This window comes from Aureobasidium pullulans, assembly GCF_000721785.1.
Source record: "Aureobasidium pullulans EXF-150 unplaced genomic scaffold scaffold_34, whole genome shotgun sequence".
Lineage (NCBI taxonomy): Eukaryota > Fungi > Ascomycota > Dothideomycetes > Dothideales > Saccotheciaceae > Aureobasidium > Aureobasidium pullulans.
In genome coordinates, this window is record NW_021941054.1 from 53883 (window position 1) to 76392 (window position 22510).

At 50.7% G+C, this 22510-nt stretch overlaps 7 protein-coding genes across 7 annotated transcripts; 4 read left to right on the forward strand and 3 right to left on the reverse strand.

The window, feature by feature from the left end:
- Positions 1 to 479: 479 nt before the first annotated feature.
- M438DRAFT_328389 (FAD/NAD(P)-binding domain-containing protein) lies at positions 480 to 2431 on the forward strand. The gene is made up of 2 exons (XM_029903203.1): positions 480 to 1876; positions 1934 to 2431. Exons 1-2 carry the CDS (start codon positions 873 to 875, stop codon positions 2328 to 2330), a joined length of 1401 nt encoding a protein of 466 aa, XP_029755463.1. The 5' UTR covers positions 480 to 872; the 3' UTR covers positions 2331 to 2431.
- Positions 2432 to 2735: 304 nt separating this feature from the next.
- On the reverse strand, positions 2736 to 8803 carry M438DRAFT_284076 (uncharacterized protein; the record flags this gene model as incomplete). The annotated part of the gene is made up of 2 exons (XM_029901429.1): positions 2736 to 8205; positions 8259 to 8803. The coding sequence occupies 2 exons, from the start codon at positions 8801 to 8803 to the stop codon at positions 2736 to 2738; spliced, it is 6015 nt and encodes a 2004-aa protein (XP_029755464.1).
- Positions 8804 to 12360: 3557 nt separating this feature from the next.
- Positions 12361 to 13121, reverse strand: M438DRAFT_150012 (uncharacterized protein). The gene is made up of 2 exons (XM_029898961.1): positions 12636 to 13121; positions 12361 to 12567 (listed from the first exon to the last, which is right to left on the reverse strand). Exons 1-2 carry the CDS (start codon positions 12962 to 12964, stop codon positions 12450 to 12452), a joined length of 447 nt encoding a protein of 148 aa, XP_029755465.1. The 5' UTR covers positions 12965 to 13121; the 3' UTR covers positions 12361 to 12449.
- A 2875-nt stretch (positions 13122 to 15996) lies between these two features.
- M438DRAFT_306465 (uncharacterized protein) lies at positions 15997 to 17101 on the forward strand (the record flags this gene model as incomplete). The annotated part of the gene is made up of 3 exons (XM_029902265.1): positions 15997 to 16359; positions 16414 to 16731; positions 16789 to 17101. The coding sequence occupies 3 exons, from the start codon at positions 15997 to 15999 to the stop codon at positions 16951 to 16953; spliced, it is 846 nt and encodes a 281-aa protein (XP_029755466.1). The 3' UTR covers positions 16954 to 17101.
- A 787-nt stretch (positions 17102 to 17888) lies between these two features.
- On the reverse strand, positions 17889 to 18537 carry M438DRAFT_339872 (uncharacterized protein; the record flags this gene model as incomplete). Its single annotated transcript, XM_029904263.1, has 2 exons — positions 17889 to 18273; positions 18374 to 18537. 2 exons carry the CDS (start codon positions 18535 to 18537, stop codon positions 17889 to 17891), a joined length of 549 nt encoding a protein of 182 aa, XP_029755467.1.
- A 37-nt stretch (positions 18538 to 18574) lies between these two features.
- Positions 18575 to 19543, forward strand: M438DRAFT_349794 (uncharacterized protein). Its single transcript, XM_029906478.1, has one exon. The coding sequence runs from the start codon at positions 18865 to 18867 to the stop codon at positions 19318 to 19320; it is 456 nt and encodes a 151-aa protein (XP_029755468.1). The 5' UTR covers positions 18575 to 18864; the 3' UTR covers positions 19321 to 19543.
- Positions 19544 to 20338: 795 nt separating this feature from the next.
- On the forward strand, positions 20339 to 22310 carry M438DRAFT_306468 (prolyl-tRNA synthetase). Its single transcript, XM_029902266.1, has 2 exons — positions 20339 to 20467; positions 20530 to 22310. The coding sequence occupies exons 1-2, from the start codon at positions 20407 to 20409 to the stop codon at positions 22170 to 22172; spliced, it is 1704 nt and encodes a 567-aa protein (XP_029755469.1). The 5' UTR covers positions 20339 to 20406; the 3' UTR covers positions 22173 to 22310.
- The last annotated feature ends 200 nt before the right edge of the window (positions 22311 to 22510 follow it).

The window sequence follows — 22510 nt, forward strand, 5'->3', positions numbered from 1 at the left end:
GCTACACGAAGCCAACAAGACCGACAATCGGCAACATGGGATAGAATGGGATGGATGATTTTTGGGATGATACCACCACTGCGATAGCCATGATTATGACGAATTCACGACCTTCAACCACACGAATCACATCCCTGTGCAGTGACTTTTTCGTGACTATGTGAACTGGCAAGCAGCATGCCTTGCGACAGTCATGGAGAAACAAGATTTGCCGAGAGCGCAGTGTGCAAATTCGAGCAGAAAGCCACTTTAACGTTCCCTCTCTGGCCTAGATCTACTTTCAACACATTGTGCATTCCAATAGCGAGTGATGGTAGCCCCGGTGGGCAGAGAGGCCCTAGGATTCGGCACTCGTTCCTTTGATGTTGGAAACACGCCCGTTCGAAGCACAAGTCTGTTAGTAACGTTGACACAGACCAGCTGCCTGATAGCGACGTCCATATGCTCTTCCGACCAACATCTCTCTACGATGGCAATGTAGCAGGAATCCGTTCATGCCAGAACGACAGTATTCTCGACAAGTCCCTTGAGATGAGAAGCAGCTCTCTCTTTCCCATAGAGTAATGTACGGACAAAGGCCCAGACTCTCCAAGTCGTGGCTTGTTGGTTCGTCTCCGACCCCGGAGTTCTCACCATCAACTCCAAACCTCGGCAATCGAAATAGCCAAAACCGGGACGTGGGATGGACGACGACGGTAAATCGAGACGTACCTAATATATCACGGGGCAGTGACCTCTGAATCCTGGAAACTCAATTGCTGAATAGAACTCTTCCTACAGCATACTAAGAATCGACGTCTCACGAACACATCAATCGGAAGGCCGAAAGTCACCAACTTATTCTCTGCTCGCGTGGAGGAAACGACATAATCATGCCTTTTCTTCCGGACAAACAGCCCAGGATCATCATCGCTGGTGCTGGTATTGGAGGTCTTACTACAGCATTGTCTCTCCATGCAGCAGGCTTCACAGACATCCATATCTTCGAGGCTGCGTCGAACCTCACAACACTCGGTGTAGGCATCAATGTCCAACCCTCAGCAGTTCTCATCTTGAGAAACCTCGGTCTTCTGCCCGCACTAAAGTCAACTGCCATTGAGACCCAGGAGCTCAACTTTTACAACCGTCATGGAGATGCCATTTTGAGTGAACCCAGGGGTGAAAGTGCAGGCTACGCTGTACCTCAATTCAGTATCCACCGCGGCGAATTCCAAATCCTGCTTCTGGACACTGTCAAAGAACGTCTAGGCTCCGATCGTGTTCATCTAAGTCACGCACTCGCAAGTTTCGAGCAGGATGAAAACATGCTGGGAGACAGCCCTAAAGACACAATCACCGCTCGCTTCGTACGAAAAAGTGACCTGGCCCTGCAACCAGAGATCCCGGAAATGACTGGAGACGTGTTGATTGCAGCCGATGGTATCAACAGTGTAGCGCGTAAATTGCTTTACCCAGACGAAGGCCCGCCACGCTTTTCAGGTCGTATCCTATGGCGAGGCTGCCACGAGCAAGAGCCCTACTTGACAGGAGCATCAATGGTCTGGGCAGGTCATGCAGATCAGAAGTTCATCGCCTATCCTATCTCTGGCACTTCCATGCGCAAAGGCAAGAGTTTGGTAAATTGGATTGCCGAGCTGCGGGTCAGGGACAAGGACGACCCTGATCTTACACCTCCGCCTGTGGATTGGACTAATGTGGTTCCCAAGTCCAAATTCGAGGGGCCATTCCAAGACTGGCAGTGTGGTGGATTGAGTATGAAGCAGTTGATTGATGACACTGATAAGGTCTATGAGTTCCCCATGAGCGATCGTGACCCTGTTGATCGCTGGAGTTTTGGAAGGCTTACTCTACTTGGAGATGCTGCTCATGCTATGTAGTAAGTTCTGACCTCAAGCCCACTTTCTCAGGACTTTCACTGACAAACATCGAAAAGCCCAATCGGCAGCAACGGCGCTTCCCAAGCCATTATCGACGCCGAAGCACTAACCGCCTGCCTCTCCAACAACCCCGCCGACATCTCCCTCGCCCTCCAACAATACCAAGCCATCCGCCTCCCACCCACCGCCAAAATCGTCATGGCAAACAGAGCCAATGGACCCGACCATGTTCTGCAACTCGCTCACGAAAGAGCGCCAGATGGATTCAAAAACATCTTTGATGTTATTCCAAGGGAGGAATTGGAAGGTGTGGGCAAGCAGTATAAATTAATCGCGGGCTTTGAGATGGATTCGGTGAATCAGAAGGCTAAGGAGACAGAAGGGCAGGCTGAGAGGGCGGGGTTGAAGAGTCCGGCGAAGTGGACTGTGAGTGAGAAGAGCGTTCGAGGGTGATTGTTTGACAGAAGTGTTTGGTTACATGTACTGTACAACACATCAGCAGATTGGGAAAGAGGCATGATTGTCTTGCATGATGAAATTACAGATGGATTAAGAACTTATTGGTCGCACTTTCCGTTGGGCCTTGAGTCGTGAAGCCGCTCAGAGTGCTCGAGGCTTGAATTTTCCAGCAGCTGAGAGCTATGAATTCTCGAGCTCCCGTCGCAGGCCCTGTCAATTGGATTGGACACGTGGATGGGCTCAAAGTAATTGCGAAACCACTGGACGTAAGAGCATTGACATAAGAATGGAAATCATGAATGCATAAGAATAAAAGTAAACACTACAGAGTCATTACGAGCGGAACCAAAAAGTATCAAACTCCAACAAATGAAACATATCCCATCATCATCTCATCAATCAATACGTAATCTCAGCATGCAGATTTCCAACACTCGGCTGCTGCTTCATACCCCAGAGATCAGAGATACGTCTCAAACTCCAACCGGACTGCTTGATCTTCTTCATAGGCAAAGGTGCACGCGAAAATCCATCCTCGGCAGTCGTGCCTTGAATTTGTTTTCCACCCTCCAGAGGCAAAATATCGTCTTGGACGACAAACATCCACTGCTGAGGCTTCTCAAAGATACCAATGCTGACAGTGCTGTTGTCAGGCTTTGCTTGCCATTCTTGAACGGGTTGGATGTTCTTGAACTCGGAGGATTTCGAGAACATCTTTGTGAGGTTGTTGATGAGCTTTCTGTAGAAGTCGGGGGACTTGACCCAACCGCCGTTGCGTTGATATGCAGCCTTGAGGAGATCGACTTGTTGGCGAGCGGCGGAGGCGGAAACAACATCGATGGTACGGTCGTCACCATCATCTCCGGAAACAATGAGTTGAATGATCTCTTCATGTACGTTGAGAGCGTCACTGTACAACTTGGCACTAGTGTAGAGCTGCGAAAGCAAAGTCGACATCTTGAGGGTGTGAGGGTGAAGGCCACCGAGCACGCGACGCAAGTTGTAGGTGATATCCTCAGCAAGGTGGATTGCACCGTGAGAGTGGCCATGGCTAGAGGCGAGATGGCGCGAGATAACGAGACGGACACCAAGGTTGATGAGGGTGTCTTCGCACCAGTGCTTCTGGCCATGACGAGACTTCCACAGGGACTCAAGAATGATCTCAAGCTCCTTGTAGTTCTCCTGCTCACCGAGAAGCTCGACAAGATCGTTGAGCTCGTGGTCGTGCAACTGCATGAAGTTGACATTGAGAGCCTTGCAAGCGTTCAATACCTCGGCCATGACTTCCCTGCTGGCTTGCAGCATCTTTGTGTGCATCTCGGCAGGAAGGTTGCCTCTGGCGGTCATGTACTTGGCGAGTTTGAAGCCGTAGCCGATCATTCCAGCTTGCTGGTACCCGCCCTGGGTCATTACAAATTGGAATGTACAGTAGCCGACCTCTGCGGCTTCCTGGTACTTGCCCTTCTGAATCAACTCTTCGACCTTGTTGTTGCCCGCAATAGAAGCAGCTTTGACGACATGAATGTCGTAGGCATCTCCAGATCCAATGTGAACAAGGAGTGCTGTCAGGAAGACCTTGATCATCTCAGGTCTAGTCTTGAGAGCGTTGCCGAACTGCTTGTTGAAGATGTCGAAGACGCGCGAGTCCAACACCTCAATCTCCTCGTAGCGAGAGCGAACGACCCAGAAGGATCTGAGATGAGCACTGCGCAGGAGCAGAAGCTCTGTTTTTGATTGAGTGGTCAGACTACGAGAGTAGTTGTCGTACAGCACAGCCTCGGTCAGCCAATCTGCCATAACCTCGGAATAGTTGTGAGAAGATCCTCTGAGCGCCAGCTCGAACGTGACAAGGAACACGAAAGCGATGCGGCCAACTGACTTATCGAGCTTGAAGCCGCTCTTAGTCTCTGAGTGACCCGAGATGATCTGGCGTCTGGCAGCTTGCACGAGTTCGAGACCTTGAGCATGATAACCGCAAGTGATGTAAATGGCACTGATGGCGTTTGCTGCCTCGAATAGAACCTGAGACTGTTTCTCCTTGGTAAGGATTTCAAGTGTGTGCTCTTGCAAGAGGCGAACAATACTTTGCTCATCCTCGTCCGTCTTCTTCGTCTTGTAGCGCATCGAGATGAGCTCGTTGAGGACAGACAAGGCCTCCGAATGAGCGACTCCATGAGAACTCTTCAGTTGTTGGAAACGTTCCTGAAGTACGGCAATGGCCTTTTCGGTTGTTGCAGCAGAGGATATGCCCTTACGGTGGACGTGCACGTAGGCTTCTGTCATACGGCTCTTGACCATTGACATGGTTGTCTCGTCAATAGTGGCCTTGCTGTTCTTGGTGGTCGTGATGATCTCCTCGTAAGCATTGACTGCCTCGACCTTGGTTGATTCGTCCTCCATAAGTACCGAAGCATACTCGATTCTGGCACGAATAGCAACAGCAGACGAAGAGCCGAACTTTGTGACGCAAATATCGCGGTATTGCTGTGCGACGATGGCCAAGTGCTTGTGATCCAACTTACCGTTTCCTCTGTTGTGGTGCTTGAGAACATAGGCGTATCTGATGTACAACAGCTCTACGTAATTCTCGTCGTAGTCGTGCTCCTTGGTCTGGGTGGTAAGCAGGGTCCAGAGGACGTCGCAAACAATTCTAAGTTCGACCCAATTGCTCTCATCGTAGTAGATTTGGCTTAATCTCTTGTAGGCCCTGAAAGACAGCTTCGTGTTGGATGTCCCAATAATGTCAACAATCTCGCGATAGTAGTCTTCGGGGTATCCATGACCATGCTCGAGGGTCAAATCACCAAGGTAATACAGGAGACCAATGATGCGTTCATGCGACTTGCCAAGGTGTCTACGGTATTCAAGCAACAGGTCTTTCTGGAGCTCGACCAGAGCTCTCCATCTCTTGTGCTCGGTGTAGTTCTGCACCAAGACGTCAAGAATGACCGTTCTGCGCTTGTCATCGATGCCGCAAGAGCTGCGGACCGCTTGCCAGAGCTGCAGGTAGACTGCCAAGCTCTCCTGATGGCGCTTGCTTCTCATATAGCATTTTCCAAGGTCGAGGGCAAATTCGATGGACTCGTCGGCGTAGTCGTTAGGCAAGCAAACCTCGCCTCCCCAAGAACCCGTAAACTTCATGAGGTCCAGAGTTCGGGTCAGCAAACTGATTGCCTCAGACCAACGCTCCTGTCTCATATGCATGTGAACCGCTGATCTAGCGATCTTGATCGTCTCAGTGGACAAAGTGGTCGATGAGCTGAACATCCTGCGGACGACCGTCTCCATCTCATCGCTAGTCTCGCTCCGGGAGGTTGAAGAAGAGTGTTTCTCTGTACTCTCCTGGAAGACTTCGATCATAGTTGCTTCGCACTCGCGCGCGTAGCTGCTCTCGTGCTTGCCTACCGCCTTATAAAAGTTCGAGACGCGCTCAAGGACAGAGATAGATAGACTGTGAAGCTCAAGAGTCCTCATAAGCTTAGCGATGGCGGTCAATTCCTGATAGAAGGCTTCAGACTCGCATCCATAATGCTTGTGTTCGGTCCAGATGACGATAAGGACATTCTTCGCCTCTTCCGTACGTTGTTGTCTGCGGAGGAAATGGACGTACTCGACAGCGATCTGGAGCATGCTGATGCGGACCTCGACTGAGTGAGAGCTTTCATGTCTGCAAAGCTCAAGAAGGCGAGTCCATAGTGTAACGTAGAGCTCCTCGGCTTCGTGCAGCTCCTTGCGGTGCTCACAGGCCTGTGCCAGCTTCAAGAACATCTGGATTCGGGCGGTATCCCAAACAACGGTACTTTCATCGCCAACAGCGAAGATATCGCGACGGTATCTTCCGACTTCAAAGTCTTCATCGCCCTTGAGAACGACCATCAATTTGCCGCTGATTTCTCTCTCGAAATCAGAGCCTTCACCGTGCTTGTTGGTGATGACTGTATGGAGTTCCTTCCAGCACTGTGTGGCATGTTCCTCTTCGTGGATGGCAGTGTATAGTTCGGCCAGTGTCTTGGTGAAGCGTATGACCACATCACTGGTATCACCATGGGTATGCTTGTAGGCTGTGACGATGAACTTGAGCATCTCCTCTCTGAAGGTCATAAGCTCAGTACGGCTTGTAAACTTCATCGAGTCTGTGATGGTCAGGAAGGTCTCAGTCAAAGTCACCGTGATCCTGTTCCACTTAGGCAAGACATGCTGACTGACACGCGAAGCACGAACAAAGTATGGTGCTGCTGAAGTAGGAGACGAGTACATGTGGTACACGTAAGCGCAAGCAACAAGACTCTGCAACGTAACGACGTGTTTCTCCTGGAAGACCTCAGAGCGAATACGTTGGGAGAGATCATGGACGGGCAGAAGTTCGTTTGTAGGGAACTGGGCATCCCAACAAGTCCACTCCAGCAACGGCATAGAAGGGGAGGTTGGGAAGGCAGCCTTGATCTCGGACGAGAAGCCAAAGGCTCCTGATGGCTTGAACAAAGTGGACTGACGGAAGTGGGTGGTCCAGTTACGAACAGCGTATTCCAAGAGATCGTGTTCGATGAACAGACGTTCGACTTCACCATGAGGAAGAGGCTCAAGAGAGATATCATGAGGCTTGGTCAGACAAGCCTTGCTGTAAGTGAGCAGTCTAAGGGTGAGATCGGTGTGGGCCTCCTTGTGGGGCAAGAGCTTCTCCCCCTTGATCTGAACAGCGATGAAGTGTTCTCTGATCGCAGGATGCAAGAACTTCACAAGACCGTTGTTGTTGGGACGCAGCAATCCATATGTCTTTTCGAACTTGCTCTTGAGATCAATGTCGCGGTGCGTGTTGATTTTCTTCTGGAGGTCGACCTGTAGAACGTCATAAAGCTCGTTGATAGACAAGGGTCTCTCGGTCACCATCATGTATGAGATCAAGAGCTTCACGTCACTGTCCGTGAAATCGACGAAACCAGCGCGCTGCTTGATGATTTCGTCAAGCGTCTTTGGAAGCTTTTCCAAGTTCTTGTCTAGATCCTCGGGCAGCTTGGATAGATTGAGAACGTCAATTGCCAGCTTAAGCCAGAGGAAAGAGCCATTGGCAGTCTTGACTAGGCGTTCAAGGATTGCGTGTCTCTCAGTCTCTTTCTTCTTATGGAGAGCTGTGCAGCTCTGGAGCTGAGTCTTTGCGACGTGTTGGACGTCTTCATAAACGTGATCGGGCTTGATCTCGAACGTTCTCCATGTCTTGTCACTCTCGGGAAGAGTATTGGGTCTGGAGAGAATGACAGATCTGAGGGTATGGTGAGCGCTCGAGAGTCTCGCCATACGTTCACAGACCTGCTTCTTGTTGTCGCGGAGTTGATCCAGGCCATCGATGATGATCATGGTAGGTTCGGCGAAGTCGGAGAAGGCAGCATCGATAGCAGCCCAAAGGTGGTTCTCCATATCAACAGAGCTGTTGCTATTGTAGGCCTCGACAACAGCTTGGAACATACGAACGTTACCAAGACGAATGTCCATGAGCTGTAGCGTCAGGCTCTTGGCCAGTGCAAGCGAAGTGGTTTCGCTTGGGATGTCGGAGTCAAATGAGAACATCACGGTGCTGTGAGTTTTACGATCTAGGGGGCGCTGCAACCTCTCCTGGATCCAGCTAGAGAGCACTGATTTACCACTTCCGGGTGGACCGGTGATGGCGAGGATATCTTGATCACTGCGAGTGAACTCAAGCAAGTGTCTCTGGAACCACTCGCAAGTGTACTCGTCGTATTGGGATGCGTAAGTCAGAGATTCAGCAGAGATGCTTCGCAAGAGAAAGGCTCTTTGATCCAGCCATTTACGGATCTCATGTACGTCCCTGGAAGCATCGCCTCCTAGAGCGTGGCTCCAGATGTGGTTCATAATACTGAATACCATTAGCGATGCGAACTCTTGTCAAGACATCAAAGGTATACATACCGGTTCTTGCGGTTGTTGAAGTTATTGAGGTGCTCTCGGAAGAGGAAAGTGAAGTCGATAGTGACAGAGCCGCGCGAGAGACCGCGAACAGATCCTTGGTAGTAAGACGCAACATCGAACACCAATAGGTGAATGTCGCGGAAGGCTCTGCTGACATCCTCTCGGATATCGGTGCTCAGACTGAGCTGTGCCTCGTGAGAAGACAAGAACGACAACGAGAGGCCAAGTTTGTAAAATATGCCGAAGGTCGTGTTGAGAGCGCCAGCGTTGACTTCTCCGAGCTCAAGCAGCGAGCGAAGCAAGGTGTAGATCTGTCTTGCTGCGTAATGGCTTTCGGGGACGAATGATCCGATCTTCTTAGCGTAAGCATCAATCTGAAGAGCGTAAAACTCGGCCCATCGTAGCACTCGATCCCAGAGACTACCCCTGTGAGGCATTGAGCTGAGACGTTCTCGCGCAATGTAGTCTGAGAAGATCTCAATAGTCATGTTGCTCATGAGCGTGGCATCGATTGTGTCAAATTCCTTGACTATTCTTGACTCCATGTGCATAGCATGACTGTCCTGGTTGCGTGTAGGAGATCTATGGTTCGAAAAGGATCTGTGAGCCATCGAGCTTGAATCGAGTCGGCGATTGAGGAAACCGCTGCCTGTAGGTGTCTGCGGAGATGGCTCATCCGCTGCGGAGTCTTTACGTTTCTTCGCAACCAAGAGGCTATCAATAGCCGGTGATTGGTATTGGTGCTCCATGTTGATGTAATGATCAGAGGGGGTTTCTGTTGGTAGTCCGGAAGAAAAGCTAGGGACGCGGTCTGATGGAAGAAAATCAGTCAGCTCAAGATTGCTTGAACGCAGCTATCAAGGAAGGTACTCAGACACGTACTAAGAGGATTTGTTCGTAGACCGAGCATGCTCCAGAGGTAGTGGAATAGAGGGAAGCAACTGCAGCAGCAGCAACAAGAACCCTGTTCAAATAGAGAACGGGACCTACTCTGACGTGGCATACGACATCATCGACGGACAAAAAGAGAGAGCGGGGTGGATCCGGATTGGATATATGCTTGACCACTCTGGTTCTGATCATCTTCGAGATCGACGAGAGTTTCATTTAGGGAGGTGGGGACTCCTTGTGAGCTTCATCATAGCTTGTAACGGCCAGCTAGCTGGTAGCTGAACTTGTTCCTCATGGCAGTCCATTCTGGGGCCCTGGGGGACTTTTGTATGACGCAGGGGCGTACCAAACGCGTATTATGCATGAGCAATCAGCTTCAGCTAACTGTCGCCTTCCAATGTGTACCTGTTTCTTCCTAAGAAGGTAAAAGGGGTGACTTCTTTTCGGGAACAGCGCTGCTGATCGTAGAAGTTAGAACCACTTGGTGGCAACATCGCTGTCTCGTGTTCTGATTCATGAGCATTCTACGAAGTTGGGTTAGCATGGAAGCGTTGCCTGTCTGATCGAGGTGGTTGGAGTGGAATTCCCCAGTTCTGGTTTGTTCGGTACCCACGAGGCACGGCCCGTGATGGAAAGAGTTACGTCGTTGAGCAGACGTTGCTACCGAACCTCTTTGATCCTTAGAAACGTCCTCATCTCATGGCCCCCTAATTATGAGATCTGGGCCATGGTCGCCAGCAAAAGGTTTTCCCGAGCTGGTGACATATGTTGATTGTTGATGAAATCCTAATTTCTTCGGATTGTGGTGTTTAACGCGGTCGATGGTCGTAGTTTGTGGAAGGTTTTGGCCTGTCGTGGTTGCCGGCTGGTACGAACGGAGCGGGCCAGGCGGGGAGATCTCACCAAAAAGCTTCTGACGTCTGTTGCTGATCACAAGTGGTTACGACGTTCCCGAACCAGGCCATGCACCAGCACACAGCGACAGACGAGTGTACGCACCATCAAGCGATGATTTGATTTTAGTAATTCGGTTATTCTGTCAAGTGTACGACGGTGCAAGGTGTTCTGCTGCAGGACGAAGGAGGCTGCGTAGTACGTAGCAGGCGGGGCTGGCTGATCGCGATAGCCAAAGCTTAACGCGCATAATATAGGAAGGATCAGCTCGTCCTTATACTTGAAGTATCTGTTGAAGGGGCGTACCTGTACGATCCAGGGGTTGTTATGCGATGTATAATAACATTGTCTTCCCAGTATTCGATTCCGTTCTTCTTGCGTTCTTTCTCAGCAAGAAACGCTTCTTCACGGCTCATCGAGAGGCATTGTCCGCATCGCATCGCGATTTGCGAGTTACGATTCTATGCAACTGGTGCAGTAGTTTCGTCCTAAAGCAGTTCGAAATCTGGGGAAGCGTGGGTCCACCTCCCAAAAGAGGTTGTGCACAAAATCTGCATGGACGTTGACCGGAAACAGCATCCTTGTTCTTCAAAGTGGCCATCGCGGCATTGGCCTTGCTGAACATAAGACAACCGAGTCGTTTGCATGTTCTCTAGTCATTGTGTTGACGTGACGTTCTTGGACAAGTGTGAGTTCCCAATGCGTGCAAAGGGCTTACCAGGAAGCTGCGGTCAAGCCTTCAACTGAGCTGGATACTAGAATCTGAATCACACCGAGTCTGCAAGGTTCTTCGCCGCATACCCCTCATTGTACGTCGGCATGTCTTTGAATCCGATCACTCTCCTCTTGGCTTGCGAGATCAACTTCCTCGGATCCAATGCCGAGCTCAAATATCCCGGATTCGTGGAAACGATGGGCCCAATGTCCCCTCCAGTGGGTCGTGTGAAGATCTGATTTGGCCAGGAACTACGGACGTAAGTTCTGGATGATCTTTCCATCCTTTAACCATTCCATGAGCCTCTTTCGAACAGACAAGTGAACTTGATTGGGCCAAGTCGTCAGGGAAGTCCTGGTCCTCGCCCGGTCGGCCTTTAGACGCAGTTTACTTGCCAATGGTAATTGGACAATCAACGGCAAAAGAAAACACACCTAGGCGACCTATCGCTAGGTTGTGATCGGCTTCATTCACGACTGTCCTGGTCCTTGTCGTCCGATCAGGTAAAGGCAGGACATGCTGTGCCCGTCTTGTTGAGCTGCCATCGAGGCCATTGGCGCTGCAAGAGACATGGGCGGTCCATGACCCGACTCGCAAATGACTTTCAGGCTCGTTCTCTCATACTCGCTCGCATCTACGTCTGGGATAGTTCTTGTAGAGTCAGGCATAGGAAGCACCTGGAAGACACTGCCACGTCATGAAAATTTGGACGCGAGCACGCGTCTCACCGTGACTTCTTGGCTTGTAACTGGTATGACCCTGACCAGCATCCGCTGTCTAAAAACAATGGCCTACTCGTACCCGTCTTTGTATAACATGAGGAGCCCTTCTACTCCGTCACTAGATATATCCGTAAATATTTGGAGTACTCTGGACCGTGTGATTTTGGGCCATAGACTTAAAGCATCTTGTAGATTGATTTTCACATCGCCTGGATGATGAAGCACAGCGCGCGAATGATGCGCATTGCACGCAACAGAATCAAGTGTAGAAATATATACTCGTCAAGATATCTAGGATGTCATAGTATTTGACAGGTAGTGTATCTTCAAGTGAATAGTCATTCGGCAAAGAGAATAAGACATATAGCTAGAGTTTTGGTATTAGTATTGGTGTACGTTCCCAACAAGATTACTCGAAGCCCGTTGCCTTCACGGTTGTGGAGATCTTGCATAAGTTATGCGAGTACACCCCGCCCACTTCCGAATAGGCTTGGGTCTACACAACTGGACACCATTCCACAAAGTGTTCTGAGCCCATGATCTATCTACCACTATGGATCCGAGATTTTAGATTCCCACAAAGGACTGAGAACTGCGATGACTGGCCAAAGAGCTCTGTCGCGATTTGCCAAACGCCGACCATGACTGGCCGAGTCCACAATAATCTCATCTTGAAATGTGGCTCATCTAAGCAATTCAACCAGAGACTCATCAACCATGTATGTACCGCTGAGCAGGTTCTAGGATTGGGACAGCTAGAGATAACGAATGCGAAAGTGTGTAGAAGATGAGAATAACAGCAAGTTCATTAGGTTTTCATAATCAGTTAGTCCTACGACTAATCCACAAATCCGTCCGTATTGTCATGGATGGAAACATGACCGCGAAAGCGCAAAACCCCTGGCTCGGGAAAGTGCTCCAGAACATCCCGAAGCGCGTCCTTCGAAGAGTGATGTTTGAGAGGCTGACCTAGTTGCGCAGGCCATCCTGAGAGCGCTTCATCTCTTCCTCGGCGGACTGGGAGGCTCTCTTGTTTCTGTGGTGGTCGCGGGCCTCGTGGAAGACGGCGGTGATGAAGTGGAGGATACTGTTCTACCAGTCAGTGGTGATACATGGCCAGATGGATCTTCTTTGGATTTCGACTTGAGTACTTACGTGCTGAAGATGGCCAGACCGAAGGTTGCGAGTGGCAGTTTGCACAGAGCGTTGTCGCGGTTGTTGGGATCGTTTCTCTGTCTCGAAGTGGCGCAAAGGCTGCTGAGACCTCCATGGGGTCTGGTCAAGACAGCCACGACGATGAAACCGACGACAAACACCAGATCAAGGAAGATCAACAACCAGCGCAGGAATTTTGGTGCTCCTCTCTTCAAGCAGAGATTGATAAGGAGAGTGATAATGGTGTAGAGGGTTGCAGCAGCGAGGATACCCTCGACAGCACCGGATGAGTTGCGCACGCTGCGGACGAGGCGATAGACCTTGTACATGCGGGACGAGAACAGTCCGAGAGAGCTGGAGCAATTAGCAAGAGATTTTCATGTTTTCAGACGCGCCGTTTGCTTACATGATGGCGGACAGGAACTGGATCACGCGCATAACCTTCTGGAAGACATGATCATTACGGATGCGGTCGAAGAAAGAAGCCATGATTGATGAACTGTTGGTGTTTGTCGAGTTGTTGTAGTTTTGGAGAAGTCGAAAGGTGCGAAGCCGCGTTTGTGGAAGAGGTGAGCAAGTTAAACGACAACTTCGCTCCTGCCGCGAAATGACGAGTTTGTTACTGGGATTGTCTTCACTCGAATTTACCTCCTGCATGGAGAGCAGTCGATTGGACCAAATTTACTACTCCATGCATCTGAATGACCGGCCTTCAGCATTTTGGCGATTTTAATTCGTCTCTTCCACCTATGGGCCAAGCAAGTAGCTGCAACACAGAGGTTACTCAACCGCTTGTTATGCAGTGGCATGCACTACATGGTCAACTCCTGTTTTACTTGACTTGACCACAAGATTGAAAGATCATCCTGGTCATGATTGAAGCCAGAAGCTACTGATCGTTGTATCCAGATAACAAGCAACTTTCCAGCTCCGATCTCAGCCATACGCACGCGAGGACCTGGGTTTACATGTATCTAACGATCCGATATGTCAAGGGCGACATGATCTATCGAGCTAGGCAGCCTACAAGAGTTGTAGCGAGACGTCTCCAGGAGTTCGAGGTGAAGTTACATGGAAAGCTTTCGCCAAGCAAACGCCGCTGACAGCATGCGGGTTGTATGTAGCAGTCTTGCTTACTTTGTGCAAGGAAGTCAGCATCTACCCAGTTCCAAGACTGTTATCCCGGACCAAATCCCGATCGCGTGCATTTGGGAGACTCAAGACCTAGATGGCCAGCGCCGGGCCGTCCTTGGAGCACATCGTACATCTCGTCATCGACGTAACCATTGAACGTCTCCTCTGACAAGTAGATATCGTCAACAGAGAGCTCGATTTGAACAACGAAGAGATGCCTCCATGACATGCATGGAGTAGATCCACCAGGACGTGCTGATGCGCTCCTTCAGAGAGACCCGTGTTCGTCAAGACCACACTCAAGCGACCGAATGGCCGGAGCACAAAGCTACCGCATCGAATTGGTCGAATTAGCCAGCCTCTCACTGGCAGGTCTCCAGATGTAGCAACGGACTCTGTGCTCGATGATAACCCTAGGCCGAACATTCATGGAAGATGAAACTGTTGAGCATGCCGGTACGTTGTGCTGCTCCACTCCCGTTCATGGAAGACAAAGTCCGACCTGGACAGTCCTTCGGAGGGTCGAATCACAGTAGCGCCAATGAGCTCCTTAAGCTGTACGACATCCGCAGTGCAACGTCTCCATGTTATGTAGTTGGCATCAAAGGAACACGGCAGCCTCAGGACCCTCGGACATCAAGTTTCACAAGTGGGGCCGCTGGGCGGCTCGTCAATCTTATCAATCAGATCTACTGAATTGAGTAGGCGGTGGAGGTTCTGCCGAGGATTGGACCTAGGCGCTCGTTCTTTCCTCCTCACTTCTCCACTCGAATCTAAGGTGCTACCTCGACTCAAACTTCGGGTCAAGTATATGGATCAAACACAATCCAATTTCCGTCCTCATTCAACACTCTGTGTGGACGAATGGACATTGGAGCAATATGGACCCTTGTCAACTGACAATGTCAGTGCTCTCGGCTAAGAATGACCGACGCCGTCAACTACCGAGCACGGAGCTCTCGACGAACTTTCGCTGCAAAGGAACCGTCCTCCGCTGCTTTATCAGTCTTGTTTCCGTTAGAGCCCTCAGTCGACTTCCCCTTTGCAAGTTGCAGCCGACCTGATCGACTCGTGTCTCACCCGTGTGTCTTGCGGACTGCAAATCACCTCTCGATTCGACGACACGCACGGCTGCAAACACGGCAACAAGCTCTGGTCAGTGGTTTGTTAAACATGATGGCGCGTCTCGTCCATTCAGCTCCGCGCTCATATGACTCTCCTCTCGTCGAGAAGGACGGCAGCTGATTTTCATCCATTCTCGTCCGCTCTGTCGCTTGAGCCTAAAGGAGGATACTGGTCCCTGTAGATCAAAGGTCTTCGAGCTCATGCTACACGCTTGTCTACCATTGCATGTTTGTCACACCACTCTCGGAATTGGCGTTCTCAGATATCCAAGGTCTTGTTCTTGTCGAAGTGTTACCATGCACTGCCAAATCGATCATTCACCTGATATCGTTGCCCCATGGCTAAGAACTTAACAAGCACTATATAGCCTGTCGATCACTGAGTCGCGACTCGCGACCCTTGACTCGCACCTCGCTACCAACGCGCCTTGTAGCGTATGGCTCGGTTGTTGTTGAGACGAGAGGAAGACGATGATTGTGGACGGGGCTCGTGGGCTTGCGGTCGTCCAAGAAAACATACTCTACACACCGCAGAATGGAGAGGGCTACGCGGAGACAGTCTCGAACGGATAGGTGTGGCAGTTCACTCTACTCGTCCTAAGAGGGAGCAAAACTTTTTTGATCCTCATGCATCTGACCACGCGCTCATGTGGATCCTCGACCACATGGTGTTGAGGTAGGGTCCTTATCAACCCACACCTCTTGAGGAAGGCCAGTTGTTCACCCTCATAACGCCATATTGGACCGAGTTTCGGTCTCTACTGCCGGTCGCGGTAAGTGGAGCGGCCAAGACCATTGGGGTCAGCGAACTTGTTACATCCCGAGCATCTGGACCGCTAGCATATTTTTTAGAGAGACTATACTACTATTCAGATATCAGCTAAACCAAACCGACCTTCGCGCTTAATCAAGCTCAGAGTCCGACGAGCAATGAGGAAAATTGACTGCAGATCGGTGTGGGTTCTAAAACCTCTCGAACATTGAACCAGTCAATGGGTAGGTAATGTAGGTGCCGAATGGGATTTATAAAAGAGAGTGTGAATCCCGTTGCCAGTCCTGCGTCAAGCTCAACTTTTTCGCAATATCACTCATCACCAGGAACCATGTCTTCCACCGCTACTGACGTGAACCGCCCTTCGGCAGATGCTGTCTTCGAGAAGTCGCACAACCACAACCTCAACATCACTTCTTCTCACAATGGCATGACCATCTCACCAGAGCTTTTCGAGAAGCTTTATCTCACTCCCAAGACTCCCCGTCATGGCAACAACGTCAAGCGTTTCGCCAATGCTGTGCCTATGGGCTTCACTGGTTTCGTCATCTCGACCTTCACCTTCTCCATGATCCTCATGGGCTTCGCTGGTACTAGCAGTCTTGCTGGTGTTGTTGGTATCTTCTTTTTTACCGGTCCCGTCCTCCTTGGTCTCGCTGCTATCTTTGAATGGATCATGGGCAACTTCTTCACTGTAAGCTTGCATTCTACCTGCGACATGTTTTGAAAGTACTAACGCACCGCGTAGATGAACTCTCTCTCGCTCTTCTGCGTCTTCTGGCTTTCTTTCGGCATGATTCAACTTCCCTCCCTCGGCATTGCTGCCTCTTACTCTCCCACCGGTAACGCTGCCGAGGGTGCTGCCAGCCCTGACTACAACAACGCCATCGGTCTCTACCTCATCGTCTGGGGTTTCGCCTTCGTCACCTACTTCATCTTCTCCCTCAAGACTAATGCTATCTTCGCTGGTATCTTTGGTTTTGCTGCCATTGCCGTCTACATCCTTGCCGGTGCTTACTTCCACGTCGCCACTGGTGATTACGCCATGGCTGGTAACCTTCAAATCGTATGTCTCTCCCATTCAGCTCTCGTGGCATGGCTTTGATACTAACATTTGTCACAGGCTGGTGGTGCTCTTCTCTTCGTCGTCGCAATCTTGGGCTGGTACATCACTTTCGTCATCATGGCTGCTGAGATGCGTCTCGGTATCAACTTCCCCGTCGGCGACCTCAGCCATTTCTGGCCCGCCACCGATGTCGAGTTGACCGAGATCGAGAAGCAGGCTTAGACCTAGACTTCTGTCACTGATGACATTTATGGTGGATGGCTTTGTGTTTGTCTTTTATTGTTCTTGCTAAGGAAAGTTTGCGAACGATATACCCCTCGGATCTTTCTTGTTTCTTTGGTTGTTAAATAATGTCTTGTATTGATGTGTGGGATTGAAAAGTCTTCCTGTCAATAATGTGCCTGTGATTCAATCTCCAACCACCACATATCGGGACGCTTGCCAGTCAAGTTGCATTGTCTCGCTTGTTCACTCCTCTCCAGCTCCCCTATTTGTACAAGCCTGTTCTTGTCATCAAAATGCACGATGCTTTTGCAGTCCGAGAGGATGTCGGCTGAGAGTAGCTAGTCATGGTTCTCTCACTGGACTCAGCTTCGAACACAAAAAGCACTGTGCATCTTGATAGTTGCATAACGCCGGTGCTGGGAGGGTGGGGGATAGCCTCAGTTTTCCTCAGATAGTCTTGTGCATATTCTTTCCGCCCTCCAGCCTCCATGCACAGTGATTTTAGCTATCGAAACGCAAGATACGTTTTACACCTAAGAGAACGTCTAGTGAGAGCTCATCAACGATGCGATTTGAGCGAGCATATCTTTATCTCCGAAAGAGATTGTGCAGTTTGACGACTAGATGAAAGGTAAGGTTTAAGACGAAGGATGACATGCAATAAGGTCTCTCCAGCTATCGAGCACAGTCAGTCGTAACCATCAAAATGCAGGGTGTTTTTCATAATTTGTAACCTGTCCAGTGAGAGCACCTGCTTGAACGCCTTTCGACGGACACGTCTTCCTTCTCAGAAAACACTCCGCGATTATATGGTATATTTCACGGTTGTGAGTGGACGCATGCGATCAAGATATCAAGTTCAAATGTTCTCGTTTCGTTAAGGTATATGCTTTGGTCATGTCTCTCATTCTTTTCCGACGTTCTTCATGGTCTCAGTATACTCTGCATGATGGCTCTGGCCTGACATCATACGGCGAAGCGTTTTCCAGGCATTTCAGCTCCCGGTATCCAGGCTTGCAACTGAATAACAGGGGAATACGGCTAGGTTGGTAAGGAAGAGGGGTCCCATCACCAAGGTCGAGCTGCTGCCAGAAATTCTGCGCAACTAGCTCAACGCCGGGATCACTGCGAATCAGGGCGAGAATCTCTGTCTCGGACGAGATGGGGTTTCTTGTGTCTGCACTGCCGAACTTGATCTTGTAGCCGGTAAGAACCGTGGGATAGCGGAATATTGGCAGCTCTCTGCCAATGTGCTTCCAGTGCTTTTCCAGTGTGTGGCCATCATGGAAATAGACTCCGAACTCATGAGGAACCGGGCTATGTAAGTGTTAATATTGACTGAGAAATGTAGGAAATGCAGAGTCCGAGTCTGCAGAGCTTTTGGAGAGTGCAGAAGTGTGCAACAACACAAACTTACTGCCAGTCAGAGTCAATGACGCTGGACTTTGAGAACTTGACATCAGATGTAGTGCTGTGGGTGGTTGCCGTTGTGGTAGTGAGAAGTGCGCAAGCGAACATGTTGGTGCAGAAAAGTTGGAATACCAGAATGACCAGAAGCGGCCAGTTCCTGAAGGTCGCCATAGTGGAAGGCAGTTGAGTCTGTGGGAGTTGATTCGAAGGACTGCTGCTGGAGGAAACAAAAAGGGTAGGAGACGGTTGTGATTGAGTTCACAAGACCACGTGGACTGAGAATCTGTCCTTTCACCTAGAAATGGAAAGTGCGACTCACTGTCTGTAGCACGGCTCACTTGTTTCTTGATTTGAATCTGTTGCACAGATAAACGATCCACCACCACTTCCGAGGCAGCTCGAGATTCCATCGTGCGACGTCAATAGAAGCGCAAGCTCAACATCGCGTTCTGCTTTCAGGCATCCAGCTTTCTCCAAACTCCACAACACACAAAAAGAATGCATCAGATCAATTTCACGACCATCTTACTCTGCATGCTCGGTCTGATCTCCTTGGCTCACTCATGTCGCCCTTCAATGTGGGTCGTCGGACTCAAAGAGAACCAGACAGTCGATGATCATCTCACCCTCATTGGCCGACCAATTCTCAGCATCGAAAACAGACCTGAAATCCCCGGATACACCGTCTCCGTCTCAGAGAATGATACAGAACTCATCGAAGCAATTCGCAGCGACCCTAGTGTCGGCTTCGTGGTCAAGGTATCCCAGAACTACTTCCACAAGCACGAGAAGTTTGTTGCAGGTGCACGAAACGGTGACTATGATAACCACTTCACTATGGCTGCAGAATCATGGGGCTATGAAAATGATGAAGATTTTCTCGCTGAGTTCCTCGCTGAAGAAATTGATGAGATGGTCGATCGCATGTCGTGGCCGAGCTATTATTGGTACTAGCTGGAGAGGGAAGATCCAGAGGCCTTCGACCTTCAAGGGATCGGAAGGTAAGTACGCTGCACCAAGTCAGTGAAGACAAGACTAACAAAGCGCTGTAACAGAAGAGAACCCCTGGAATGGGTGGTCCAGCTAGAAAAGGGCTACAACATCGACGAACACATCAACGTCATAACTCAATTCGACCCACATTCGGTCACTGTCAGTTCGAGTTCGAGTTCGTACGTTTCCTTGAATCCATTCAGGTACAACAGACATACCATTAGGTTCAGGTCCGAAGAATATGAAAGAATATCTTTGCCCTTGATGCGCGCCGACTCCCGCGTTGAAAGTGTCTGGCCCGGTCGTTGCCATCAGCCTGGATGCCAGCTGTTCACCAGTAGGGACGGGAAGAATATTCCGGCCTGGAAAGACCCTTGTCTCTTCAGTCTAGGTTATCGACAGTGGGAAAAGGTTAGTACTCCAAAATATCGTTGACGACGATGAATCTGACGAAGCGTGACGACAGACACCAGTTTTCAGCGCGGACAGTTATCCTACGGTGCATTTCTGGGGCAGAGCACCATACAGATCCCATGAAACGGAGCTACCCTCTGCGACCGGCTATCCGTGGTGGCTCACTCGATGAGCATTGCTGTTGACTTGCGGAGCTATGCAAGTGTGAAGTGTGTATGGATGCATAGCTCCAGAAGGCCATTGACAAAATTGACGAATACAAAATTCTTCTCGTTTTATCTTCCACGTTCTGTGCAAAGTGATGTATGTTGATCACGCTTGAAGTCCGAATGGCCAGCCAGCATTGCAGTATAGGTGGTATTGGAAGACAAAAGTGAAGAGCAGAGCGGTGAACGGAGAAGGGATGCGGCGAGAATTGAGGCTTGGCGGTGGACAGGGTGGAGGTGGGGCAGCTGGACGAGACGGCACGAAAAGTGAGTCAAGAAGTTGTTTCGTTACACCTTGCTGTCGCAAACAATTACACTCGACCGCAACTCTCAAGCGCACCTCAGCGCCGTGCTCACCACCGCATCTTTCTCCAACACAACGCGACGCACGCCATCCTCACACGAACGCTAGCTAGCAACAACAACAATGTCCGACGGCACAGTCGAGGGCGCCCAGCCCCAGCAGAAGCCCGCTGCCGATGCAAAGGGTAAGCCTACGCGCAGGCGCTTCTGTGTCGCGTTTCCAGCTGCTGACATGGCAATCCCACAGAGCAAAAGGACCAGAAGAAGGCACAGAAGTCTCAGGCCAAGCAAAAGAAGGAACCTAAGGTTGCCCAAGGTCCCGGAAAGAAGAAGATGGAGGGCGCTGCTCTGATCGGTATCGACGTGGCCAAGGAGGACGACCTCTCCGAGTGGTACCAGCAGGTCATCACCAAGGGTGAGATGCTCGAGTTCACCGACGTTCCCGGCTGCTACATCTACGAGCCCGGCTCATACGGCATCTACGAGCGCATCCAGGACTTCTTCAACCAGCGCATCAGAAAGATGGGCGTGCGCAACTGCTACTTCCCCCTGTTCATCTCCGAGGCCAACTTGCAGCGCGAGAAGGACCACATCGAGGGCTTCGCTGCCGAAGTCGCCTGGGTCACCCATGGTGGAAAGAACAAGCTGGAGAAGAAACTCGCCGTCCGTCCCACATCAGAGACCGCCATGTACGGCTACTTCTCAAAGAAGATCCGCTCTCACCGCGATCTTCCCCTCAAGCTCAACCAGTGGAACAACGTCGTCCGTTGGGAGTTCAAGCACCCCATGCCCTTCATCCGTTCGCGCGAGTTCTTGTGGCAGGAGGGCCACACCGCTCACTTGACCGAGGAGGACGCCGGCAAGGAGGTCCTCCAAATTCTCGACTACTACGAGGCTATTTACCACGAGTTGTTGGCAGTTCCCGTTGTCAAGGGCCGCAAGACTGTCGCCGAGCAGTTCCCCGGTGCCCACTACACCACTACCGTTGAGGGATTCATCCCGGCTACCGGCCGTGGTATCCAAGCCGGTACTTCTCACTGTCTGGGCCAGCACTTCGCCAAGATGTTCGACATCACCATCGAGGACCCTCACGCCAAGGAGGGAGAGAAGAAGGAGAAGCTCCACGTCTGGCAAAACTCATGGGGTCTCACCACTCGTTCCATCGGTATCATGATTCTCACCCACGGTGACAACAAGGGTCTGGTCATTCCTCCCCGCGTCGCTGAGATCCAGGCCATCATTGTCCCCGTTGGCATCACCGCAAAGACCACCCCCGAGGACCGCGAGAAGCACTACGCCGAGACCAACGCCATCAAGGAGGTTCTTCTCGAGGCTGGTGTTCGCGCTGAGACCGACATGCGTGATGACCAGAGCCCTGGCTGGAAATTCAACCATTGGGAGTTGAAGGGTGTTCCCCTCCGTATCGAGTTCGGCCCCAAGGACAGCGCTAAGCACGTTGTCACCGTCGCCCGCCGTGACCAGCTTGCTGCCGGCAAGAGCGAGATCCCCATCGCTGACCTCGGAAAGGACGTCCCTGCTCTGCTCGAGACCATCCAGAGCGACATGTTCCGCAAGGCCTCGGACGAGTTCCGCGACCACCGCAAGACCATCACCTCATGGGACGATTTCGTCCCCGCTCTCAACGCAAAGAACACCTGTCTCATCCCCCACTGCTTGGTTCCCGACTGTGAGGACCAGATCAAGGAGCTCAGCTCAGGCAAGATTGAGGGCCAGGAGGTTGACGCCCGTGCTCCCTCCATGGGTGCCAAGTCCTTGTGCATTCCCTTCGAGCAGCCCGCCGAGGGTCTCGTCCAGGGTGAGACCAAGTGCACCAACCCCAAGTGTGAGCGCAAGGCCGAGAAGTGGGTCATGTTCGGTCGCAGCTACTAAGCATACCACAAGAGTGGTGACTAGTCGATGCTAGACCTGGAACTTTGTCGCTGGCACAAAAAACATGATTGGAAGTTATGCATGATTGGGGCTCAAGTTCGCTTTTTCTCTACGAAATGAAATATGAAATCAAACGCTAATGACCTCCTACCATCGCAACACCACGTGAAGATATCTGTCATAAATTCGAACCTACTGACTCATGATAGTTTGGAACTTCGACAAGCAATGCGGGAGCTTCTCTTTATCGACTTCCACTTTCTTCCTCTACTTCCAACAAATCTCTCGCAAACCCCAAACTTCGTAACTTCAGGCTTCGATAACTCACAGCCATATAC

Excerpts from the sequence above, each read along its gene's own strand:
- M438DRAFT_328389 (XM_029903203.1), top strand. The coding sequence starts at position 873 with ATGCCTTTTCTTCCGGACAAACAGCCCAGGATCATCATCGCTGGTGCT. Across the intron at positions 1,877-1,933 it reads GATGCTGCTCATGCTATGTA|CCCAATCGGCAGCAACGGCG; the intron begins GTAAGTTCTGAC and ends AACATCGAAAAG.
- M438DRAFT_150012 (XM_029898961.1), bottom strand. The coding sequence starts at position 12,964 with ATGTACAAGGTCTATCGCCTCGTCCGCAGCGTGCGCAACTCATCCGGT. Across the intron at positions 12,568-12,635 it reads GGTCTGGCCATCTTCAGCAC|TATCCTCCACTTCATCACCG; the intron begins GTAAGTACTCAA and ends CTGGTAGAACAG.
- M438DRAFT_349794 (XM_029906478.1), top strand. The coding sequence starts at position 18,865 with ATGCATCAGATCAATTTCACGACCATCTTACTCTGCATGCTCGGTCTG.
- M438DRAFT_306468 (XM_029902266.1), top strand. The coding sequence starts at position 20,407 with ATGTCCGACGGCACAGTCGAGGGCGCCCAGCCCCAGCAGAAGCCCGCT. Across the intron at positions 20,468-20,529 it reads GCCCGCTGCCGATGCAAAGG|AGCAAAAGGACCAGAAGAAG; the intron begins GTAAGCCTACGC and ends GCAATCCCACAG.